Genomic DNA, 21,412 nt, shown 5'->3' with positions numbered 1-21,412 from the left:
AGGGATTTTGACGTCGTTTTCAAGCAGAAGACCGAAATGGAACAAGCAGTGTGGATATTTCTATTTCTAGGCCTGATTCAAATGGAGAGTCATGATCAGACGATAACGAGGGTACTCTACATTGGTTATGTGATGTCGCCAGGTTGAGAACTCATCTGAAAAAAGACAAAACAACCAACAAATTTAAAATCAATCCAAACAAGATATCTAAGCTCCCATAACAAATATTGATTTTTTTTGTAAATTTATTGACAAAATATAACCTTTCTCCTTTTAGCAGAGCCGAACCTCCTGAATGTAGGGAGTTTCTACGACGCGGATTCTGCTCTCCACTCAGCGGCGCATACCTGGAGTCAAGCTGGAACAAATTTGAACACACACCAAGACAAACAAACAAACAAACGAAACGAAACAATATGTCTGTTTTCACGGAGGTTAACATACTATACTACTACCCTGTCCTTCATATGAGATTGAGAACCTGGTCCCTAGCCCATATCGTTTCAATGTTGTCAAGAAGTCTGCATCATTCCTGCAGTTCATATTTGTACCACTAGAGGGCGTAGTTTGCAAGGAATTGTGGGATTGTTTCCAAAAATAGCACCACAACAGTTTCTCCGAGTCCGCCATTTTTCGCGAGTGGTTGTGTGTGCAGACAGGTAAGTCGAAACTGCCAAAATTCTCGTTTTGTGAACGAAGAACCCACCCAAATCCCCAAATATCTTCATAAGTATCACCCTAGGGTTTCTATTTCGTTCCATAAACAACTTTTGTCAACTGGGAGGAATCTTTGTCCGTATTTTTTTCGACGACAAAATCTTTCTCCAGTGTTCCCCTCGCGTCCCGTCGATTTTTCCTGCCATTTTCCAAAATTTTCGTGGGAAGCGACACATTGGAATATCACCCGTCTTTACGCAATTTTCCTCCAATATTGCCAAAACTTGAACCACAAACGGTGTCTTTGTGGTCCCCAATCGTGTTTCCTATGTTTTTTAGGCGATTACAAGGGAATTTTTCGTATTTTATCTTGTGTGTAGAACGTTAGGTTTGTGTGTGTGTGTTTTGTAGCGTCTGGCCGCCCGCCTTTTGTGTTGGCCCATTATTTATCGACCGCGCGGCACGTAACCACGCATGTCAGGAGGCGGCCCGGCGGGCGCGCGGGGAGTTGAAAATACACGGAAAGCTTTACACTTCTCTTCATTAAAAAGATGTAGACTGAAAGGAGAGCCTCTTTTTTTGTATTGGTTAAAGGAATTTTCCACCATTTTGGTACTTTGACGTAATATTTTACGCATAATCTTGAACCGGAAAGACCGGGTTGTTCCGTAAGCCTGTGCGTGTTTCAATGTTGGCGGAAATGCCGAGGGCTGGACAATCGCACCTGTTCCCACAACTCTGCTGTATATAGACTTTCGCAAATTGATTTTTTTTTAAATTTTGTAATTTGTTTCATTAAAGATTTTCATTTCTTATTCCTCGGTTGTATCGTCCTGGTTATTTTGCCCAGTTTTAACAAACAAGAAGTACTACCATTACCAAGGAGGTTTTATCCTTGGTACTACTAAATTAGAAGTAGTAGTATAGTAGTAAATTAATAGTGAACAATGAACAAATAACATAAAGAATTCCTATAATTATTGAAAGGAATACATCTTAAAAGCTACAGTAATTGTGCATTGTTGTCTGTAGTTTTACCTATAAAAAAATTTTTTTAAATTACATATGAACACTTAGGACAAATGATGTTGGACAAGGCGATTTGGAGTGATGTATGTACTTATTTAGTCCCGGCCGATGGCCGATAGATGATGATGAAATTAATAGTTAAAGTTAAAATGAATTTAAAAAAAAAAGGAATATATTTTTTTTCTACATCAGTTCATGCTTAAAGCATTTTGTTTGACTGTAGAATTACTTGGTTGATGTTGTTAACACATGAACAAATAACATAAAAAATTCCTATAATTATTGAAAGGAATACATCTTAAAAGCTACAGTAATTGTGCATTGTTGTCTGTAGTTTTACCTATAAAACAATTTTTTTAAATTACATGAAATTGAAAAAGTAATGGAGATAACATTGACACTGAAGCTAGATAAGGTGGTATTCGAGGCCTATACATGACAAACATACAAGACATACATAACATATAACGCATGTAGATAAAACTCTGTTTTTAATCCACAGTACCGACTGAAGAAACTTCAACATGGCTCGTACAAAGCAGACAGCCCGTAAGTCCACTGGTGGGAAGGCCCCCCGTAAGCAGCTGGCCACCAAGGCGGCCAGGAAGAGCGCTCCGTCCACCGGGGGTGTCAAGAAGCCCCATCGTTACAGGTTCGGATCATTGTTTCTTTATAATGTCAAGATTGTGTATATATGAATTCTGAAAGTTTTTTATCAAATATAGTTTTGTACTGTGTTTAGGTAAGTTTTTGGTGACGCCTCAGAGGCAGAGGCTTTTCTACACATGTATAAACATATATGGCAAAGATTTTCTAGGAAAACATACTTTTAGTGTTTGGTTTGATACGTTTTTTTTACCTTTAGCTAAATGTCTGTATTGATACCCACTAGGCCTGGTACTGTGGCTCTCCGTGAAATCCGTCGGTACCAGAAGTCTACCGAGCTTCTGATCAGGAAACTACCATTCCAGCGCTTGGTGCGTGAGATCGCCCAGGACTTCAAGACGGACTTGCGGTTCCAGAGTGCAGCCATCGGAGCACTGCAGGTCTGTAACTAAGTTATCCATGTTACTGAAAGAACACGCAAATGCAGTCAGATGATACAGGATAATCCCTCCTAGATGAGTGATTTTTCTTCTCAATTTTGTTGCATATCCATATACAGTCCCAATATCTATGTTGGTCAGGAGGGAGAGGGTTACAAATTTCAATCTCAATAATTCTCTAGTGCTTTGTAAAATGAGAGTATTGTTCTTGCCTTAAAGTTTTCCTTTCTGTTGTGAATTCCGCAGGAGGCCAGTGAAGCATACCTGGTGGGTCTGTTCGAGGACACCAACCTGTGTGCCATCCACGCCAAGCGTGTCACCATCATGCCCAAGGACATCCAGCTGGCCCGTCGTATCCGTGGGGAGCGTGCTTAGGCAGCGTGATGCTCCGCCAGCTTTCCATGCACTTATTCCACTATACTATATGTTAGGCAATAGTGTAAGCAACTAATGTGTGTATAAGTATGCTATGTAGTAGGGTAGATGGCTTCACATATGTCCCGTCTCGATCATGATGAATTGTGGCAAGATGAGTGTACTTGGGGTTTTGCCTTTAGCATAGTAATCTGATGTAAGTGATCCTAAAGGCATCTCGGTTTGAAAGGTAAGGTCGGAGACATCTACTACTGTACTTGTATGATAGCTGTGCTCACTGACAGTATTTTGTATGTGTGGTGAGACGTAGTGGGTTTTTAGTCGTCTTTTTATCCGTCTTTATATCCGTATGGTTTCTCCCAGGAGAGGACATGGGGCTCTGTTGGTGAGTTAGGTGTTTTTTTCGCAAGTCCCATTTTCCAGCAAACAGCGACCAATAAGGGTGCACTTAAGCTGGGTTAGGCACGGGCTGGTTCCAACTGGCTTATGCCGGTTGGAATGAGGATAGTGCCTAGTCTGGCAAAAGTTGAAGATTCCTCTACCTCAGCTGCAGACATCTTAGGACTATAGACTTTTTTGGTACTAACACAGTCGTTGATGTGTAAAAGCATTTTAAGTTTTTGGTACTACCGATAATAACAGTGTTGTAAACTGCATATCTTCCACAAGTTTTCTAGTGACAACTTACCTGTAGTAGATCTTCCTGGATACTAGTACACAAGAAAAGTTTTATTTCTGTATTTCCCTTTATGTATCACTCTACTTTATCCAATAAAAGTGGTTGGTATGGTTGTAGTACTACTGTCGCAATAGCGTTATTTGAATATATAGCCAATTATGATTATGATTATAAAAATGAGAAAAAAGTCTCAGTGAATGTATTTACAATTGCAAGGCTGAAAGGTATCTGCTACAAAATTTCATGTATAAATACATTTTAGGCAACCATGAAGTTAAATAAGCATGAACTACTTGCTTTACAATGTAATTGAGAACATTTTTTACTACGCCTTACACATCTGTTGATTCATAACAAGTACATATCCACATCAACCTAAAGGTATTCCATAAGTACACATTTCTAATTAATCTCCAAGCAGATCTAATGGTTGCTAGAAGACCGTATCCAACTGGCAGAGAAAGCTTGTATTGTTGCCATAATTTCTTATGACATAAGTGTACATTACAAAATCTAGCTGAAGAATTACAATTTGGCCAAACCAAATCGGTTCTATAAGAGACTAGATAAAAGGCACGGCTGTTGATTGGGCATGGAACATCGTTTTAATAGTGTAAAGTCCAAGAAAATCTTATTGACAGCCTGACAGGAATATATGAACATCTAATCAATGTGGTTTTATGAAGATAAGACCTTGATCTAATTGATTCCTGGCTCAGGACGCAGAGTAATGGACTTCCAAGCCTAGCATGTAGAAGAAGGAGGGTTATATTCCCCAGTTGGCCACAACATCCTGTTCAAACATCAATTTTTTTATCATTCCTTCTTGCTCAGGAATGTAAAGTCTTGCATCATTGTACGGGGTGATCTTCGAGGGTGGATCATGAGGTGTTGTACACATTATTGAAGGATCATCTTGTCTGTAGAGCCGAAAATTAGTATGAACAGGGCCATCCTGTCAATAGCACCTAAATATTCTTATCGACAGGACCATCCTGTCAATATCATCTAAAGATTCTTATTGACAGGGCCATCCTGCCAATAGCCCCTAAAGAGCCTTATTGACAGAAACAGCCTGTACCCCAAAAATCTTTTTGACAGGAACGTCCTATCAATAGTGGAAAAAAATCTTATTGACACGAACATCTTGCGAATAGCCTCTGCTATAAATAAATCCAGGTGTATCTGGGGATGTCCCACTGTGGGGAACTACCTGAGCTGAATCATGTACGTACACAAAACAGGTCACGTGACCTACACCGCGACTCTGATTGGTCCACTGCTGTCTGCCATTGCAGAAAGAAAGGTCGGTGCATGTGTGGAAGAAATGGCGCACAAAGGTCTCTTCGGGAGGGCTCTAGAAGACACCTTCAAAGTCACAACATCGAGAGACGGCAGCAGGAGCTTCTTTGGTAAGATAGTATGCTGCTAGGCGTCATTAGCGTCAAGCTGTAAGAATGGAGAAGTAATGTTACGTTTGCAGACAAATTTGATCCAGGCTTGGGGGAGGGGGGCACATCTTGAAATATTTTGAACTGCCCCAACATGCACATAGAATTATTCCGTTTTTTCATAATAACGTTGAAGAATTCAACCGATTAACGTTGCATTCCTTCAGAATCTTCTGTATAGGTGAATAGGCCATAGTACCATAGTACTGAACATTTGTGGCTCATATATTGGTGGGAACGGAATAGAGATGTTATATAATTTTCTCACAGGATTCTTGTGGAGGAACAAGCAGGTGCAAGTTCTTTGATTAATAATTTTGCAGCTCAAAAATGTATTATCATCTTTTTACGTTTGTTCCCCTGAGGTGAATTCGTCATGAAAATAAACAGATACAACAGATGATTTGGATTGTTCCATTGTATTCATGGGGTGTCTGACACAAAGACACAATCCTTTGTGACTCTTTGGCAATCTCGTGTTCAACTACGCAATAATATAACGTGTTACGAACAACGATGAATTCAGGATAACATGTAATGTGCTATGTAGACTAAAAAGCAACCAATTTTGTCCTTCATGGATGATTCAGATTTAAACTTAGACATCGCTTGATCTTATGTTGAATTTTTGCGTTGAATTTAAATAGCTCGATATAGTTACACCTCACGGAAAAAGGCATGCAGACCCCAGTTATCATTGTATGGGCTACACTGAAGTAGGAACAAGCATGGTTCAGTTATTTCAGTGTAGAAATCTGAAGGTTTGTTTGTTCAGACCCTTGTAGTGCCTAGTGGCGCATAAGGGCAGCAACTTTCCTTGCTGTTTCAGTACCAGGGTATATTTTTGCAGGGAGGGGTTGCTAGCCATTCCCCTTTCAGTTTTACGTGCTCGAGGTACCTCATCAAACACGGGACCCCCATCTTACGTCCCTTCCAAAAGACAGTGCAGCCCCAAATAAGATGTCCTGACATGTACTTAAACTTAGAGCTGAGTTCTATGTTTTAGGTCACGACGACAGAACGTCCTCTGGATCCAGAGACAGGGGTGGCGGATTTGGGTTTAACCGTGATCGAGGCGGAGGTGGAGGTGGTGGTGGGTCATGGCGTGGCGGCTACGATCAGAACCGAGACGGGGGTTACAGGTCAGGAGGTCGAGGCGGACAGTCGCGGGGTTCTAACCGGAACAGATACAGAGGAAACCGTCGAGGATGGAAAAAAGGAGGACCAGGAAGAGGAGGAGGAGGAGGACCCACGCCGAGGTCCAGGTTTGAAGATGACGAGGGAGATATTCAGATGTCTGATGATGGCAACGAATCACAGAGTCAGAGATAGTACGTAACATTGTTGGGATATTGGACATTAGCTTTGCATCAAAGTTAAAATAGTTGATATACATGTAACAATACACATTGTAATCTATAACTTGATTGACAGTGACTCAAAGTGAAATTTATTACAGCCTCATGTTTTGAACAAGCACATCTCTTCAAGCTCAACTAACTCTATCAATGTCTTGTTTGAAATTGATATGCTTTGAAATCGATGGACATGATTATATGGTTCTTTATGTATTGATAACATTGGAAAGGGTATATACGTCCTTGGCCTTGTAATAAGTTGTTGGAAGCTGAATAGTATTTTGTGTCCATCTGTTAGTAATCCGTACGGGCGACCTGAGTCAAGACGGTCCAACCGCCCTAATGATTCTGGTCGAGGCCGGCGCGGCCGTGGCGGTGGTGGCGGGGGGTACAGAGACCTGGACGAACCAGGCACCAGTCATTCCAACCGCGCAGAAGGAGGGGATGAGGATGGCTGGCACAAAATCACTGTGAGTACACCTGGAAGAGTTCTGAAGCAAAGTTGAACTATTATTTCAAACTGAACACAAAAATTGGACTTACCCAAATTTTCGACTGTCCAACTCCTGTCAAGGAATAAGCAAATCACTGCTTCTAGGATGACATCACATTTTGCAGATAGAACACGTGACTAGGTAAGAGGTGTATCATAAGTTGTAGAAAGTTAATGGTGGCTTCCGTCTCTGTTAAGTAATTGTTGTACGGCCCTGATGTAGGTAGCTTATTTCACTCCTCTTGCAAAAAAAAATTGATTCTGTATCAAAGATTCTTACTTTTGCTATTGCTATTGAAATTTTAGCACAGAACACAAGTTGTGATATGTTTGACTTCTTTCTACTAGAATTCTAGATCACTTTTTCTTCATTGCAGAACTGTTTTGACAGGTTTTATAATTGCTTTGTTGTTGTTTATAATTTTAGGTCATTCAAGGAAAGAGAAGTGTCAAGAACTGGTTGCTAAGTACGTTGCAGAAAATGTGCCCAGTACCATTCCAGCCTACTGAGGTGGGAATTGGCTTTCTTGCTCATACACATGAAGACAAAAAGACACACATGCACACATAGACACATACAACAATCCATATGCACAAATGTACATGTATACGCAGACACACAAACGCACATACATGTACCTGCAAACACACATACATACACACACACACGTGTACACACACATACACGCTCACACACATACACGCTAACACACACGCAGACAAATATGCACACATATATGTCAGAAATCTGTCCCCTTACGTACTTAAGTCAAAGGTAATTTGCCATTGGACCAAAATGAAACAAATCTAGTCTGTGCCGAATCTTCAGATTTTATTGAAATTTAGAAAAAGAGTATGAAGGTGCTGGTGCTATGACACAACTTAATTTTGTTTTGTTGGAATGTTCTTTCAGTTCCACTACGAGAAGAACCATGCAGTTTTCTACGTTCCTGACAGGGCCACAGCCGAGGGTCTGACTAGTATCAGCAGGAAGGTCAAAACTAGAGAAGGCTACAGGGTAAAATTAGCCATCCCTTCAACTTGAATATGTAATATTGTCTTTCATAATGAATGTACACAAGCATACTTTCAAACCATTGTTTTATCCCTAATTATTAACCTTGAAGGAGCCATCATTTTTAGATGCTACTTTATACAAGGTGTGAATAGATATAAGAAGATGTTGCATACATACTTGTTAAAACTTTATGCACTGACTAACATAGAGCCTATCCCTTCCTACCTAGCTGGTCCTCCTATCCAAAGTTGAAACACCTGAAACTGTCAGAATGGTGAACAAGACCACAATGGAAGCAATAAAAGTAAGTACCACATGTACCATGCCACATATTTTGGAGTTCTTAAAGGGGCATATTGTGACATGAACATAAAACAAATTCTTTGTTTTTGATTATTTTTCTACATCATTAGTTGAATTTACCTTATTACACTGCACAGCAATATTCATCACGTAAGGATGCGACTTTGTAGTGTCGTGCGAACGTCTTGAAAAAAAATTATATACGCAATCCCCACCGCCGCTTGAATTGGCCGCCATCTTGTCCAACATTCCGACGAACCACCGAACACGCGATCGAATGCCCGACGTTCTGAAGTTTGTGTACTTGTGGTGATTTTCCTGTGACGCTCGAACTCCGACCATAACGGTCGATTCGGATTTTTCGTAGCGTTCTACGCTGGCTTATTTGCTAATATGTAAATGAACCAGATTTTACGCGTTTTGCGTTTTTCGTCGTTTATTAATGCTGGAAATGTGACAAAATGACGGGAAAATGTTGGAAATAAGTAACAAATAAGTAACAAATGTGAATCTTAGTGTAGATCTTTCAAATTCTTACTATTTGTAGTTTTTGCCCACCAGATTCTACAATATGCCCCTTTAAGATCGTTGCCTTGATTTTCTCGAGGATAGAGTTGCAAACAATCTGTGCAGGATGCTTCATTTTGCTGTTAAACTGGTTAATGTTTGCTACTGTTTTGTGTTTGGACCTTCTGAAATAATGTTATGAAATCTAGGGAATACATTTTCAATGCCCCTGTCACACCTCGGTCAACAAATCTGCAAGCTCTGAATTTTAGGTAGTAATTCGCCCTGTGTTCTGTTAGCCATTGCACCATTTTTAGAGATTGGCTGATGTTCGTAGGTCTTTATGGCGATCAACAGATATGGCCGGGGCTGATCGACTGTGTGACAGGGGCATGAGAAAGCCCTTTAAATTTATAAGCACAATTTCATTCAGTGAAGTTGTGTAAAGGGAAGAACCTAGAGGAAGGGATGTGTGTAGGTGATGAGAGTCAAGAAACTTTACATTATGGGGGTTCTAAGATTGTCCTGTAACGTTATAGCTTAACTAAATCACTGTTTTCTTTTGACAGCTATCCATGGCAAAGAGGTTTGATGCAGCCACATCTGCACTCAACCTGAGTAACCTGTTTGGTGACATTGGTAGGACTGTTTGTCTGTCTTTAAAATTTTGAACTCTTCTATCGATTGCACTTTGACTGTCTTTTTAAATATGAGAATTTTATATTTTTACTTTGAGCAAGAAAGAAATGATATGAGCAGTTAGCCAAGGCTGGATCTTGATCCACAGAATCAACTTCTGCAGAAAAGTATAACTTTTGTAAATGTGTTTCCTTGCTTATTATATTTCAAAATCAAAATGTATGTACTGTTCACCTTATTGTTTTATGATCTGTTTGCACCGACAGAACTACAAGCACAGGACATCCGTGTGGCCCTGAGCAGAAAGATGTACATGAACTCTGTGATAGCAATCATCAAGGAAAACGTGCCTGTGGTATGTGTACATGTAGCTTACTGTGCTGATAAGCTAATATCCTTAATTTAAACCCGGTAACAGTCAACAAGCTTTGGCTGTATTTGTCTATTCGTAAAGTCGCCCGAGATTTGAGTGTATTTTTCACCTTAAAATTACACTATCACATTAGAGGGGACTCAGGGACTTGCGAACATTGACCGATCTTTAAAAGAGGAAACATTGGGTGCAGTACTGCCGAAAATGTAATTTAGACCTCGCAGACTTATCGGCCAATCAATATTTCAGCTGTGTGATGGGCATAACACTAGATACACCCTCACAAACATTTAGTCGCACGTTTGCTCGAAGTCAGAAATTTTCATAATCCAGTTGAGTAAGTTTAGACATACTGTACAATCGAAATTTTTGTGGTTTGAATCTTGATGAGGACAATTCTTTTTTCAGATCGAACGTCTTGATATGAGTAACAACAGATTGTTCCATTTGGGAGACCTGGCTGACCTGGTGTCTGTCAGAAAGGGTGTCAAGTACCTGAACCTCTCACATAACGAGGTAGGGGGAGCTGTTTCATCATTTTTATCTGTCAACAGGATCTGTAGATAGTAACTGATATTTGCTTGGCGTTAAATCGTTCCTTTGCATTATAAGGTAAACACTATGTAAGTATATCGCCTTGAGGATCATAACTGGAGAATTCTTTTCATCCTCCAAGTTCCAAACTTATTCTACATGCACTTTAAAAGGCAGACATCCAGAATTTAGGACATTCTGTAAATGCAGTTACTTCTGCGGTGGGTTTATTTCATGGTAAAAAGAGGTTTTCATTGTTTTAGATTTGCATTTGAAACTATTTTGAAATACAGTAGTAATACATTGCAAACGTTAATTTGCAGTGGAGAGGTCACTGCAAAAATAAAGCCAATGCAGACGTTTTGAAGTTGACAGTTTAAAATGTATCTGACTTTGAGGTATCTGTGGTATACTGTACGCCTATAGCTCAGGAGCTACAGTATGTTGGAGTTCATAGTGCTCAAAGGTAGGAAATGAAAAGGATGACATAAAAATGTGTCCTGATTTTTTTTTCAGTTGAAGAGTGAGTTTGAGCTGGACAAGATCAAGGAGTGGAAGCTGGATGAACTCTGGTTGGACGGCAATCCTGTGTGTAACAACTTCAAAGAACAGTCAGCCTACATCAGGTAACAATAGGCAGGTGGAACACCTACTGAGGGTGTGGCCCCACAAGGTAACCATGGTAAATAAAGGGAGACCACGTCACAAGGACTGGATGTTTCAGGGTCTAGATGTCACGGTCATAATGGTCATAAATGTTATCGGAGACATTGGTAAGCTGCTATGATCATGGGTGTTATTTCTGATGGTAAGATCTGTCAACCCTGCGTTAGGCCATGAGGAGTCAGGACAATCAAGCCTCACATAGAATGATCAGAATGTGAACAGAAGCTCAGCTACAAACAAAGCTGAAAAACACACAGCAAAACGTCTACTGTGAAAGGATTATCACTGTCTTGTTGGACGACATGACAAATACAGTAAAAACTGAAGAATTTTCCATCTCCACTTATCCATGTCCCTGCACTGTGATTCTCCTTTGGTTTAGTGGCAAGACTTTTATCAACCAACTGTAAGACAGATGTGCTCCCCTCCCTCCTTACCATCATCCCCCATATTGTCCCTCATCTCAATGTCATCCCTGTCTGTCATTCTTCCCAGCTACCTTCTGTTGTCTCTTGTCTATCCCCATCTTTCCTGGACAAAGTTCTTCTATATACACCATCCCTATCCTGACACAGAACCCAAAGGAACCACTTGCTAAGGCAGGAGAGAAAACAATGGAGGTAACAGTATGGAAGGAAGTAACAGAGTAAGCCTAGGGCTGCCTACATCAAGACACAATGGCTGAAAAAAGCCCTAAAGTTGGATTCAGGAGAGAGCAAGGCATGGCACGTGCCGAGGTCACCGGACCACCCCACTCATAGCCTCTCCTGGGCGGGACCAGGCTGTTTGCCCATGACGGGTTCGGGCCCTCCAGCGGTGAGGGACAACCTAGGCCAGGCGCAGCCTGTGTTCCCGGCCCCACCCACCTCTGAGCTGCCAACCCTGTTGGCATGCTAGAGTCAGTGAACCTAGCAGGAAGCAGTCACCGTAACATGGACATCAAGTCACAGGAATCTTGGTGTAAAACAGCAGTGTTGGAAACTCATGTCCATCCCCTCATGTTTTGTTTTTCCCTCCCTTTCCCCCTATCCTTTGTGGTGCACATCAGTTGTTACATCAGTAGCATTATTCATGCCACTCATTTTCACAGTGACGGTTTTCAGACATGGACCCAAAAAAAAGTAGAACAACAAAAGGAGAACAAAAAAATTACATCTTGAATGAAGCACACAGAAAGAATGGAGAAGATACTTGTACAAAGAGAAATCCAAAAATTGAACAATGAACATAGAATCTAGAGTGAGGCTTTACCTGACTCCAAAAAAAGAGACAAGAAACTAAGACCTATCAAACTAAAGAAGCTCTGTCAAAGTATTACAGCAAAAAGGCAACAGAAAAGAAATGTATAGTATGCCATCTATATGAGGTTCGTTTACATCACAATTTATGGAAAAGCCATCTGTAGCCAACAGCTGTAATGCTTAGAGTTTTAAGTGGTAATTTTATCAAGCCGGTAAATTGCATGTTGAAAGTTGCCCTTGAATTAAATTCAAGACCATTGACCATAGTGGATGGACACAAGTTGAGGAAAACTCAGCTTATCATGGAAGCTCATCTGTGTTGGTAGTAATCAGCTTGACCAGCAGACACAAGATTCCAGTTCTCCCACCAGCTGCAGTGTTCTGTGTGTGAGTCAGTGTGGGTGGTGTCCCCTTGTGTAGTGCTGCAGTGATCTAACAGACCAGATGTGTTTGATTTGTACTTTCTCTGTAGCGCTGTCAGGAAGAGGTTCCCCAAGGTGGTAAGGCTGGTGAGTTGGTATTTTACAAAACCCTTACATTTAACTTCTGTGTTTTTTTGTCTTGAATGCTGTATGGGATGCAGATACGTTATGATTTGCTTATTTTCAAAGCTGTATACGCTGAACAGCATTTTAAAAAGTACTACTTGTATTTGGTGCATCCCGCATTGATTTGTATGTTGCAATGACATTCCATATCACCCTTCAGGACGGTCACGAGCTCCCCCCGCCCATCGCATTTGACTTGGAGACAAACACAGCACTTCCTGAGACTAAGGTACTAGATTTCTGTTTCATCTATGTCATATTTTGTACACTGAAAATAGCAGAGTATGCAGTATTGTAGTATTTGTATCAAGCTGTAGAATGTTAGCTGAATAACTTTTATTGTTGATGCAACGCAGCAAGGTGGTCTTGTAGTTAGGATTATTGACTTACAATCTGAAGGTTCTGGGTTTGAATCCCCGGCAGGCCCCTGTGTTTTGCCCTTGGGAAAGCCACTTGACACCTATTTCCTCACTTGACTCGAGTGAAATTGGGTACCTAGCTTTGGTTAGGGATATCATCAAGAATGGGACATAAAGCGGTCCTGTGTCCGAGGAAAGCCACGCCTCAAACACATTAAAGAACCCACCACACTTATCTAAAAGAGTAGGGGTCCTCACGAAGTAAATCAAACTTTACTGTCCAGTCTTACACAGCTTGTACCTACTGTACAAAACTGTTGTGTTATGCCTACAAGTTGTTTACCGGTTGTGTGACACAAGCAAACACAAGAACACAAGATGTTACATGGTAGTGTGTAGAGAAATGACCGTCTTGTCTTGTTATATTGCAGGGCAGCAACTTTGACAATGACGTATGCAGGAAGATCATCATGGATTTTCTAGAAAAGTAAGTCTGCCAACACATTTTTGGTTGATCAGAAATCTCAGGGCACCCACTGGCCCTTTATTTAAGTTCCAATCATAAAATACCTGTACATTACCTTGAAGTAGGTTGCTTTCTTGATGTTAGTAGGCAGTACATGTATGTATAAGTATATGTGTCTTTCACATTAACATGTTACAGATGTCTGTATCTGTTAAAAAAACCTCAGCTGATATTCTTCATTAAGATACCAATAATAGGAGGCATTTGATGGGCCACTTAAGATGAAGACATCTAAATCAGGTTCTTTTTGTTGATGGTTTGTTAGCTGAAGGACTAAAACACATTCTGGTTGCAGGTACTTCATGGTGTATGACTCTGAGGACAGACAAGGCCTGCTGGAGGCCTACCATGACCAGGTAAGTATCAAGTCAGCAGAACAGGGTGGCAAGATGGTCTTGTGGTTAGGACTTAGAGTCTAAAGGTTCTGGGTTCGAATCCTTTGCAGGCCTCAATTCTGTACTATTACAGAGTTTTGTTTAAACCGGGAAACAGGGGCGGCGCGCCCTCTTGCTCCCGGCCTGCGCCCTCTTGTCAAAATGCAGATTGAACCCTAGTCTCACTTGGGCCATGTCTTACATCCTGCCGTACAACTTGCAATCTTCCCCGAAAACGATCTTTTCTCAGTGAAAATATCCCAGCACCACCACAAGACAATGTATCAGATCATAAAACATGTTATAGTTAGTCCAAAATATTCCTAATACGGTAGATACACCGTTGAACGGTGCAAAATACGATCGAAATTGGCATTTGTTTAGACCGAGTCGCCATCTTGGACATGCTTGCTGCTCTCGCGAGATTTGATATAGGTTACATACAAGGTCAGCTGACCTACACAGCGAGACTTCCTGAGACTTCATGACCTTTCACCCACAGCCGAGGGAAATATAGGGCTGAAATTGACGAAGAATTTATGAGCGCTGTTTTCTTGACGCTTTGGCATTTCAAGATGTCATCCCGCAGCCCAAAAGATGACTTCTTTTTTCTGCCACAAATTGGATAAAGATGGCTGGATCGTGGCAATCAATCGCTAGGGATCTGTGTTTCTGCCGAGGGCTTCAGGGCCTCCTTCGGGGCCTACTAGAAGGGCCCACCTAGCCGCTCTGATATCGCGATCAGCAGCGTCCTGGGAACTGCTGCTAATGAAGACCAGGTGCCGCAGATGAAGCAAGGTTACTAGTATATAAACCTCCTTGGATGAAAGGACTGACAGAATGTTCAACTTCAAGCCGAGTTCAGGGAGAAGTTCTAGTATTTTTTTTGTGAGTCTTTTTTTAGTTAATGCAAGGAGGTCTATATAACCTTGGTTAATGTGATTTGTGTTGGACTCCAACTTGACGAAGTCTAATTTTATTTATTGGTTTCCTTTCTAAAAAAGTGATTTAGCACTAGAAAAATATATTTTTTTTTCACAATTTTGATCTGCAATTATTATATTTTTCTTTAATTTTGAACAACTAACTCTACCTTATTCTGGTAGAAGAAAACAACAGATTTAGTACAATAACATGATATCGGTCTTGCTCCGTGACAAACAATGTTACACTGGTTAAAGTACATGTATGTGTATCACGATGTAATCTGACCACAATATTTGTCATGTTTGATTTATGGAGTACAATTGTATTACAATTCCAAGCAAACAACAATGGCTCAACAGTTGATAATGTCTTGATTTCTGAAGTTTCGTGAGCTAAAGTTTCTGTCTCAGATAGCCTCAGGCTGTCCCATTTAAGCTGCAATTTTTCAAACGCTTCACACCGTGGAAGGGGGGGAAACCCACCCTTCCACACCATCCCCCCCCTCGGTGGCTTCGCTCCATCGACATAGTGTGCTCCCTCTTGTAATTATTTTCTAGAAAAACCCCTGTATTAGGAAAGACACCTGTTTCCTCACTTTTCTCAGAGGTAAAAATGTGTACCTAGCTTCAGTTGGGGATGTCCTCTTGGATGGGACATAAATCTGGAGGCCTCATGTTTGAGGAGAGCCATACCTCAAGTATGTTAACCTTCTGCCTGCTGCCTAAGTCTGTAACCAATAGAGAATGGGGTGCCCAACAGCTACTTCAGTGTGCTAAAGAATCCACCACACTTATCGATAAAAGTAAGATCAAACCTTATAGTCCAGTCTTATGCAGCTTCTACCTACTGTACAAAACTGGTGTGTAACACAAAGGCAGTTTATGTGAACCAAACAAAAAGGTCTTGCTATGTGACATGAGTAACAGGTCTCACCACACTCTACAGCCCTTCCTGTTTATGTTGTACACTTGTAGCTCATCAGCATGCATTTATATAACTCAGTCTTGCTCAGAATGTACGATGTCAAAAACCTTTGTTTTTCTATTTTGCAGGCTTATTTCTCCCTCTGTGTGTCTCACCCCCAGGCTGCTCCCCACTACCAAAGGTTGGTGTGACTCTTGGTATAACACGATGTCAGTGGAAATTAATGCTATTGTTGATATAGACAAGTTCATGTGAAAGTGAGGATGTTACCATTATTCTAATCTGTGCCACAATTTCTAGTATTTTACAAATGACTAGTAGTGCAGTATTTAGATGATTTGGAAAGTTTACAATGTATACTTTGTACTTTCTCCACTGCACATAGGAAATCGCTACAGGATTTCTGCCGAGAGTCTCGAAATCTCCTGTTTGTGAATGACCTATGTAAGTAGACCTGACCGATTCTTCTTCAGTGTACCATAGATTGTTTTAATCGTAGTAGGAATGGAAAGGAGGCTTTTGCAGGGTTCTGAGTTTGCAGATGAAACAATATGGTTGTAACTAATGTAAGGCAGAGCATGTGTTTGTGAATGATGATTTTGCTGTGAGAGCTGGCCTCGAAAAATAAAACCATAGTGAATATTTAACAATTTACAGTAAAACTTAGATCTACCTCCTTTATGTGTAAAGCTGCCCTACACTGCCCAGTAGAAACCCTACATGCATGCGACATGTTAAGCTACCATCAAGGGTAGCATAAGAAAATGTAGGCACTATTTTGTATTAACCATTCCATGTAGTAGGTAAATAGGCGTTAGCTGCTTGGGATGTTCAAGAAGAATTAAGCAGTGTGCAATTGAAAGACTTCCTAGAATAGGGTAAAAGATGCTGTCGTCACAAAGATGTTAGTCGTACACTGATGACATGTACATTCCTTTTGTTCCCTTGTAGCCCAGCGAGTAAAATTCCTGAAGCACTCCCGTCTGAACGTGGTGGCGTTCCTGAATGAGCTCCCTCACACGCAGCACGACCCGAACTCCTTCGTCATAGATGTAGGTGTCGCTATGGTAAGTCATACACAGTGGATGTTTGGACAGATCTGGGGTCAATTACTGTAAATGCACTTAAGTTCACATGGTTTTTATTTCGCGCTAAGGCCAAAATGGAGTGTTTGCGGCAGCGCTATAGTCAAATACTGCTACAATATTGGACAAAAATGTTCGCGATAGTTTTAAGTTCGCGGTGAAACGGTCGCCGCGAAAACTGCGAAGATAAAACCACCGCGAACATTTCTGCATTTACAGTATCCCATAGTCAATCCAGAATGAACTGTATTACACTTTTATAAACTGTGATTGAAGTATTGCAGAATTACAATTTTTTACATGGATGTTATTTAGAATATTCACACTTCTGTCTTTCAGAACTCACTTATATGTTTCACTGTGTCTGGAGTATTCAGAGAAGGTCAGTAACTGTCATTATTTGTGAATGTTTGCTGTACGGTTATGTAGGACTTCACGTTAATGCTATGGAGGTGCAGTGTTGAATGAAATGTTAGAATCATATGTCATAGATGGTCAGCCTGTTACACAGTAAGAATATCCATTCTTAGGAACCCCTTTTTTTTAGGTTCCAATCAGTTGTGTTGCAGTTGCCTCATGTTTGCACCAGTCTGTGGTATAAAATAAACTCTCCATTGTTGATGTTTTGTTACAGTGGTGAGCAAGTCAGGTGGCAATCCTCCCATCAGGTCCTTCTCTCGAGTCTTTACCGCCGTACCAGCTCCACAAGGGTGAGCATGCAGACATTTCGCTCTTTACGATATGAACTAGAAGTGTGATTTAGTCAGGCTAACAGGGCCCTTTGCCGGAAGTTCTGTGTCCCTTTATATCCCTATTATTAGGAAATTGTACAGCAGCTATGTCTTTTCTTGCTTGTAGCTTTTATGTAAAATTTGTGGGTAATTCCTACACGTACCTAGTCTCTACCAGACCTCGAATTGAAAAAAAGAATCAACCAATTAGGGATACAGTCTTGATAGGGGGACTGCGCTTGCTTTAGAGAACAGTTCATTTGACCGTTGGTTGGAAATAGTTATCAAACCTATTTGGCCAGTTTCTACTATTTTTCCAGCAACCCAAGGAGTCTGGTAGAGACTAACTTGTACCATTCATGAACTAGTACTGTATGTGTCATGTATATATTTATATTTGCCATCAAGAGGGACCAGAAGAAATCTTGGTGTGTACGTGTAAGTAGAGTGATGTTCTTTAACCAAGTTTCTGTTGTCCTCAGGCTGTGCATTGTGAATGACATGATGACCATTTCTGCTGCCAGCCCTACACAAGAGAAGGTATGGTCACATTTATCCAGGGTCTCCCCAGTGCGTGTGGTGTAAAGTACTGTAAGAGAGTTGACGGACTATACATAGTTTTTGGGAAGATGTAATGTAGTTTTTCAAGGGTATCCTACCTAACATTTTTGTATTCATTGACTCTGTGTACATACATGTAGTCTTTGTTTTGATGTGTGTCCATGGTTATTTGAATACACTAGAATTAAAATTGAACAAAACATTTGAAAAAAAAAAAAGAACAGAATCTTCAAACCCTTTTTTTTATTTCAATGAAGTAGTTAAAACTGTCCTTGATTTAACTGTGCAATGTACATGTTGTTGTTGTTGTATTCTCCAGGCAGCGTTCACCTCCCCGGCCCCCACCCCGTCCCCCAGTCCTGTCCCCGGTCCGTCGGGACTGTCAGAACCCCAGCAGCAGATGGTCAAGATGTTCGCTGAACAGTCCGGCATGAATGAGGAGTGGTCACAAAGGTAGCAATCTCACAAGTCTGGCTTTGTCCTTTTATATCATTTGTGTTGTTCTTAGTAGCATCATGTTGGCGTCATAAAGTTGGTGTAACTTGCTTTTATTTTAGAGATAATTTTTAAACTTATACAAAAAATGTGTTCTTAGTTTTTGAAATATTTCAGATTTTTATCTTATTTTGATTTTTTGAATTTTTTTTCATGCTGTATGATTCTCATCATTTCTTCGCTATGCTTTTTTCTCAGCTGCTTAGAACAGAATGGTTGGGAGTACAACAAGTCTGCCCAAGTCTTCACAGAACTGAAGGTGAGTCTTCTGTACTATTTACTCTGAATTCATTTCATGTGGTAGGGGAAAGAAGAGGTGTTCTCAGTGTTTGAAGTTCACTGTGGGTGCAAGAGTGCTTCACCGACAGAAAGTCTGTAATTTTGGCACTGCATGACAATGTGAGAATTTTGATATACACCGCAAAAACCATCAACTTAAAACCAAGTGGACCAAGTCAACATTTACAGAATAATGGGGTACAAATGTTTTGCATTCAAGTCATTATGAAATGTTGATGATTTAAGATGACTATTGTTTGAGTAACCACAGATTGTTACTGACTTAATCTGTTTTTTCTGCAGGCACAGAACAAGATTCCACCCGAGGCATTCCTGAAGTAAAGATTAGTCTTAAAGGCTATGTTACACCTAGACATATTTAAGATATATGACAAGAGAGCAAGATCTTTAATAGTAGGAACTGAAAATGGCACGTCCGTAGTACCTGTACATGTAAACCTGCTACGGGGTGTCATTTGGAGTGAATTACTTCGGCTTTGTGTTGTTCTGAAGGGAAGTAGAAACTGTGCTATTACTTATTGTAAGTGTTCTATGTTTCTATGTATCAAAAGACTGCAGTACTTACATACACTTTGGGGCTAATTAATCCCTAATCAGATAGCCTGTACATTTATTATCTCCATGAAAAAAGGCTTTTTCATGGAGTACTGTTTTGCTTGCGTTTGGTGTTTGTGTGTATGTTTGTGTCACCGGTCGCTTAAAGTCACCATAACTGTAAAACCTGTACATGGATTGAAATGATTTTTGGTATGTGGGTGGGTGTTAGGTGGAGGAAGGTCAAGGTCGATTTTGGGCCTCCTAGCATGTGTGACTGGAACTGCAATGGCGTATTTGATAAAATCTTAAATGTAGAAGAACTGAAGAGTGGATGGACAGATCGTCATGTTCTTTGGTACACAGGTAGGTTAGACCAAGTTGTACACACTTAAGTGCAAACTATGCAGATGAGACCGAATTTGCATAAGTAAGGAGGTAAATCGTTTGCATGGGTGTCGTCGTATGCTTAAAGTCAGCATAACTGTAGAACGTGTAGATGGATTGTAGTGATATTTGGTATGTGGGTATGCGCTGGGAGGAGAATGGTCAAGGTCGATTTTGGGCCCCCTGGTTTGTGTCCCTGGAACTGCAATGGCCTATTTGTAAAAATGTTCTAAAGGGGTTTAACTGAAGAGAGGAACAACAGATTTTCATGTTATTTGGTACGCTGGTAGGTTGGACGGAGATGTACACACTGAAGTTCAAATCATGCGAAGTTATTGTGTTTGCGTGTGTGTGCGCGTGTGTGTATGTTTGTGTCACCGTGTTTGTATGTATGTGTCACCGGAAGCTTAAAATCAGCATAACTGAAGAACGTGTGGATGGATTGAAATGATATTTGGTATGTGGGTAGGTGTGGGGAGGAGAAAGGTCAAGGTCGATTTTGGGCCCCCTGGTATGTGTCACTGGAACTGTAATGGCGTATTTGTCAAAATCTTCAAAGGAGAATAACTGAAGAAAGGAGCGACAGATTTTCATGTTATTTACTTGGCAGGTAGCTTAGAGAGGGATGTATACAATGAAGTGCAAATTATGCAAATTGGACTTAATTTGCCTAAGTAATGGGAAAATCTATATTTGCAGTGTTGGCCATTGTGGCACTTCTAACAGCTGTTGATAGCGAAAGTGGGTCACTGTGGAACCTGAGCCCCCGACAGCTGCAGGTGGCCGGGGGTCATACCATTGAGCGATATAGAATGGGGGGGACTGGTTTAATACAAAAGTTTCATGGAGATTTTGGGTCCTAAGACTCTTGTTTTCTTTAGTTTGCTGTGACTTTTTATGCACTTGTACAGTTTTGAAAAGAAATCATCCAAGCTTCGCAAATGGAACATTTTAATGACTGATGTGTCTTTTTTATTATTGTACAAAAACCCCAATGTGTGTTGTTAGAGTTTTGACACACGAATAATGTCTCGTGCTGCAAAAATGTGGTCAGCTTCCTGTTCAGATTTGTACCTCAAGGAGATAGTATACTAAAGAAAGAGATGTTTCATATTCTGCAATACATTCTTGTACATTTATTCCTACCAAATTAAGGACCCAAGTTCCATGTACTCTCAGGTATAATCATAGTATATGTACTTCACAAAAGATTAAACATGGCAAGCACTTGAATTTACTTTGATCTGAACATGTCTGAATTCTAATTGAAAACCGAGGAAGCATAATTTAAC

General features: G+C 40.6%; 2 protein-coding genes across 2 annotated transcripts; both read left to right on the top strand.

Annotated features, from left to right (window-relative positions):
• Positions 1–525: 525 nt before the first annotated feature.
• Positions 526–3,905, top strand: LOC136432599 (histone H3.3A). Its single transcript, XM_066424006.1, has 4 exons — positions 526–659; positions 2,189–2,338; positions 2,579–2,732; positions 2,979–3,905. The coding sequence occupies exons 2-4, from the start codon at positions 2,211–2,213 to the stop codon at positions 3,105–3,107; spliced, it is 411 nt and encodes a 136-aa protein (XP_066280103.1). The 5' UTR covers positions 526–659; positions 2,189–2,210; the 3' UTR covers positions 3,108–3,905.
• A 1,150-nt stretch (positions 3,906–5,055) lies between these two features.
• On the top strand, positions 5,056–19,813 carry LOC136432597 (nuclear RNA export factor 1-like). Its single transcript, XM_066424002.1, has 23 exons — positions 5,056–5,198; positions 6,244–6,568; positions 6,894–7,065; positions 7,516–7,599; positions 8,002–8,106; positions 8,336–8,410; positions 9,486–9,555; positions 9,822–9,910; positions 10,337–10,444; positions 10,979–11,088; positions 12,842–12,878; positions 13,078–13,146; positions 13,708–13,763; positions 14,098–14,158; positions 16,156–16,208; positions 16,413–16,471; positions 16,979–17,094; positions 17,452–17,494; positions 17,747–17,822; positions 18,326–18,383; positions 18,724–18,857; positions 19,098–19,158; positions 19,482–19,813. Exons 1-23 carry the CDS (start codon positions 5,114–5,116, stop codon positions 19,518–19,520), a joined length of 2,085 nt encoding a protein of 694 aa, XP_066280099.1. The 5' UTR covers positions 5,056–5,113; the 3' UTR covers positions 19,521–19,813.
• Positions 19,814–21,412: the final 1,599 nt, after the last annotated feature.

Source organism: Branchiostoma lanceolatum, chromosome 4 (genome assembly GCF_035083965.1).
Source record: "Branchiostoma lanceolatum isolate klBraLanc5 chromosome 4, klBraLanc5.hap2, whole genome shotgun sequence".
In the NCBI taxonomy this organism is placed as follows: domain Eukaryota; kingdom Metazoa; phylum Chordata; class Leptocardii; order Amphioxiformes; family Branchiostomatidae; genus Branchiostoma; species Branchiostoma lanceolatum.
This window is presented reverse-complemented; position numbering and strand designations above follow the sequence as displayed.